The sequence below is a fragment of the Trichomycterus rosablanca genome, chromosome 2 (genome assembly GCF_030014385.1).
Source record: "Trichomycterus rosablanca isolate fTriRos1 chromosome 2, fTriRos1.hap1, whole genome shotgun sequence".
Classification (NCBI taxonomy): Eukaryota; Metazoa; Chordata; class Actinopteri; order Siluriformes; family Trichomycteridae; genus Trichomycterus; species Trichomycterus rosablanca.
The window spans coordinates 14808031-14812298 of NC_085989.1; the positions used below are offsets into that span (position 1 = coordinate 14808031).

At 37.6% G+C, this 4268-nt stretch overlaps 1 protein-coding gene across 1 annotated transcript; it reads left to right on the forward strand.

Annotated features, from left to right (window-relative positions):
• Positions 1-211: 211 nt before the first annotated feature.
• LOC134305623 (uncharacterized) lies at positions 212-3957 on the forward strand. Its single transcript, XM_062990174.1, has 3 exons — positions 212-281; positions 1469-1698; positions 3634-3957. The coding sequence occupies exons 2-3, from the start codon at positions 1469-1471 to the stop codon at positions 3680-3682; spliced, it is 279 nt and encodes a 92-aa protein (XP_062846244.1). The 5' UTR covers positions 212-281; the 3' UTR covers positions 3683-3957.
• The last annotated feature ends 311 nt before the right edge of the window (positions 3958-4268 follow it).

The window sequence follows — 4268 nt, forward strand, 5'->3', positions numbered from 1 at the left end:
CGGCCCATTCAAATTTCGAAACAATAATTTCGATGGCTTAAAGCCTTGTATCTCCGCCGTCCAATCACTGATTGTAAATCTGAAAACTGCCCCAGGTAGCTGACAACCCAGGCTAAAAGGCCAATATCATTGGTCAAGCGGTTTGTGTCGTGGCTGGTTTGCATATTTAATGAGAAGGCGGAGAATTTATTTTTTTCATTCGCCCCGCCCTCACACGGAGCGCTGCTGAGACGGTCGACTGGATAACAACACAGAAAGAGAAATTCTGTCAGTGAAATAAGGTAAGATTTATTTTAAAACTGTTTATTAGTGTTATTACTTTTCATTTCTACTCAGAAAACTTAGCTTTAATGGTAAAATTGTAATATTATTAGTGTTTACGCTTTGTGAGTTTGAGAGTTGCGTTCTAAGTTTAGTCAGTCAGGTGCTCTGCTCTCCTTTCTGAATCGATTGTAATGTTTTTTATGTCCATCTAGATGGAAATAAATACGTGTGGAGAGTTTATCAGATACCCTTTTAGTCTCGTTTGTTTAGTAGTTTGTAAAGTATGCAGCAGTTTTACACAAATAAGTGATTAGTAGTGAACCTAAGCTAAGCTAAGCTACCGGGCTGTTTGTTGCATACTGCAGCCATGTGGTTTGAAAAGGCTGCCAAAGTTAGATTTTATGCATGTAATCTTGAAATCAGTTATAGCTTACTTGTTTTACTTCAATACTGTCTAAAGTCTGCTTAGAAATCACCTTAGCTTTGCTCATAATAGCATTACATTTTGCATTGCATGCATTTAGCATGACTGGCTGAAAAGCATAAAGCATGTAAGCTGAGGCAGAAAGCATAAAGGTGAAAGAGAAATATTATTTTATCTATAAAATATTTCTGTCAAATTTGCATCATTTTCTAAAAAATTGCTGCATTTATTTGAGAGACTAAAGTATGCTATGCTACCATATATGTCAGTCTGGGCAATTTATAACTTCTTTTTTTACCATAATATATTTTTTTCTGTGGTCATTCTTACTAAATATAGTTTTATCTATAAAATATTTCTGTCAGATTTGCATAATTTTCTAATGTATTGCAAGATATATTTGAAAGGGACTAAAATATGGTATCAAACTTTTTTTGAAAGCTTTTTTTGAAAGCATACAGGTGCATAACATTTCAGTCTGTGACTATTTACAACATTTTAAATATAACCATAGAATTAAGTTTTGTCTTGTATTTATTGCTCCTCTTAGATAATTATTGTTTTATGTGTAAACCATGTGCCAGATTTGAGAAACTTTTGTCATATGTATTGGTTCAGTGTACTTGAGTTTACTTCTAAACATGAGCCTGTGAACATTAGCTTCTCTGGCAAAAACATAGAGTATTTGTGATTGAATTCTACATATATGTAATTATTTTTAAAATAACATCACTGTCACCACCTTTATTCACTGTAATCTCTTTCTTTTATTATTCTGAGATGGATGGAGACAAGGCTCAATATTCATGCCTTATGGAGTCTCTGAAGAGGAGACGGCGGCTAGGCCCTGACGAGCTTAGACTTATTGCTGAACATGACAGCGATGAAGATCATGAAGGCATGACCATTGAAGAGGAGGACTTCATGGACATGGAGCTCTTGGATGAAGGGGAAGAAGAGGATGAAGAGGAGCAAGATGAGCAGAGGGATCAACCAACAACCTCCTATCGGTAAATGCATGTATTCCAATAGTGTGTATTTGTAAATGTGTGTGTGTACATATATGCTGACAATAAATGTCAACATTTGCATCCACACACACAATCAGGGCTGCCAACAAAAAGTTAAAATTAACAAAAGAGTACAAACTGAGATTATGATTTTTACTAATGTTTGCTTTCTTTTATGGGTTTGGTTAGTCTTTCTTGTCCCATGTCAGGTAGGAAGCGGAAACGCTTTCCTGACTCTGTATCCTTTCCTTCCTATGCTGATGTAGACACAGAAGCACCAAAGCCCATACCATTTAATCCCTCTCGTCCAGTAGGCATAGATCTGGGAAGTGTGCGTAGGGCTGTACGGTCAGCCACAAGTACCTTGCGTGAAATAGACTTCAAGTTGTTTTTCACGTACACCATCGTTGCCGAGATTTGCCAGTTTACAAACTCTAAGGGGTGGGAGCTTGTACTGAATAGGCCGTCTTATGCGAACCATCATGGGGCATGGGAAGAAGTGACCCCGGATGAATTCTACCGGTTTCTTGGGCTCCTTATTTACATGGGTTTCACGTCCCTGCACAGCATTCACAGATATTGGGGAACCAAATCTCTTCAGGGTTCATGGGCCAAGTTATTCATGTCCCGTGACCGTTTCAAGGAATTGATGGCAGCCCTCCATGTTGTAGATCCTGCCACAGAAAATAATCTTGATCGTCTTAGGAAGTTGCGTTACCTGATGGACCACCTCAAAACCAAGTGTCAGCAGCTTTTCCAGGCTAATGAAAATCTGAGCATAGACGAGAGAATGGTCAAATCAAAAGGTCGATCAGGATTCAAGCAGTATATGAAGGGCAAACCTACTCGCTGGGGTTTCAAATTGTGGGTCATTGCAACTTCAAATTCGGGATATACCTTAGACTTTGATGTTTACACAGGCAGTCTTGATGGGCGCATAACTGATTTGGCTATAAAAGTGATCGAAGACCTTGTGCAGCCATTTAAAAATCAAGGTCACACAGTATGGTTTGACAACTTCTATACATCACCAACTGTTATGGTCCGACTTAAGGAGTGGGGAATCAATGCTTGTGGGACATGTAGGATTAATCGTAAGAAATTCCCAGTGGATTTCAAAGATGTCAAGAAATGGGAGCGGCAAGCTAACCGTGGTGATATGAGGTGGTGTAGAATTGACGGAAATGTCTTAGTTGTTCAGTGGAAGGACACGCGAGCAGTTACATGCCTCTCTAATTTCCACAATGCTAATGATTCATCAGAGGTTTCTAGGATGGTAAAGAATGGTGCCACGTGGGACAGAAAAGTAGTCCGTCAACCAGCTGTAGTAAAGGACTACAATAAACACATGGGAGGTGTTGACAGATCTGATCAAATGTTAAACACATACAGTCTGCTTCAGAAAACTCAAAAGTGGTGGAAAACACTTTTCTTCCATTTTGTGGACATAGCCGTCGTTAATAGTTTCATTTTGTTTCAGGACTGGCATCATTCCAATCCAGCATCACGTTATGGGTTTAGTTCAGCAGGCTACAGCCAGATAAACTTTAGGGAAAATCTGTCGCGCCAACTTGCAGACATTTTCGTCGATTCAATTTTGCCATCTCGGCTTTCAGTAGCTCCAACCACTTCCTCATCGTTTTACGTCACCCACATTCCTCAGATAGAGCAAGTATCAAGAAATTGCTGGCTTTGCTACAAAAAATTCAAAAAAGAAAATAAAACAAAGATTGCATGCATGGCTCCTGAGTGCCAAGGTAGAAGATTTTGTTTAGTTGGCAATCGAAACTGTTTTCAGTCTTGGCATTCTAGCGAAGGAGATGAGTTTCGCAGTTACACCTACACAGGGCTTCTGTCTTCTACTGTCAGTCCCTCTCATCCTTCCTCAACCCCTGTGTTTGTGTATATGTTCTTTGTTTCTCTTTCTCTTCACAGGTCAAAGTTCAGTGTGCATTGTTCATTGGAAGGAGGTAATTTGAGGTAATTATCCATTGTGCATTGTCTTAAATATTTTGTAGTGAATTTTTGGCAAAATGGCTTAGATGAGATTTGATATCCTGTTGCCTCAAAACTGTTTACTGAATTGTTCAATGATTATCCTGAACAAATAATTGCTTTTTCTTGTATTGTTGAATTGGATTATTTGAAAGTTTGTTTTATGGAGTGATGTTCTTCAGTAGTGCTGAACTATATTGTATTGTTGTTTTGAAATTATTTATAGAATGAGAAGTGTATATAATTCTAATAAAAATCTTTAATGTTTTTGAACTATACACTGTTGTTAGAGTGCTTATTTTGTCAAATACATTTTATCTGCTGTCTTATTTCAAAAATATGAATGTTGACAATTTAGTAATAATTAAGAAAAAAGTACACTTTCATTGGTTTATAGTGTATGCTGACATTGGTAAAAAGTGAGGTGAAAAAGGAGCTACACGAACATTCTAAATTGCTAAATGACACCTTCTGCTAAATTGATCATAACTTTTGAATAGAAGATGATAGATTCAAAATTATTATCTTGACAAATGGCTCACAAAATTGCAAACATTTCATATGTTCTATATTGT

What these genes read in the sequence shown, in the direction of transcription:
- LOC134305623 (XM_062990174.1), top strand. Translation starts at nt 1,469, where the DNA reads ATGGATGGAGACAAGGCTCAATATTCATGCCTTATGGAGTCTCTGAAG. An exon ending in CAACCAACAACCTCCTATCG is followed by an intron (nt 1,699 to 3,633) that starts GTAAATGCATGT and finishes TTCTCTTCACAG; the next exon opens with GTCAAAGTTCAGTGTGCATT.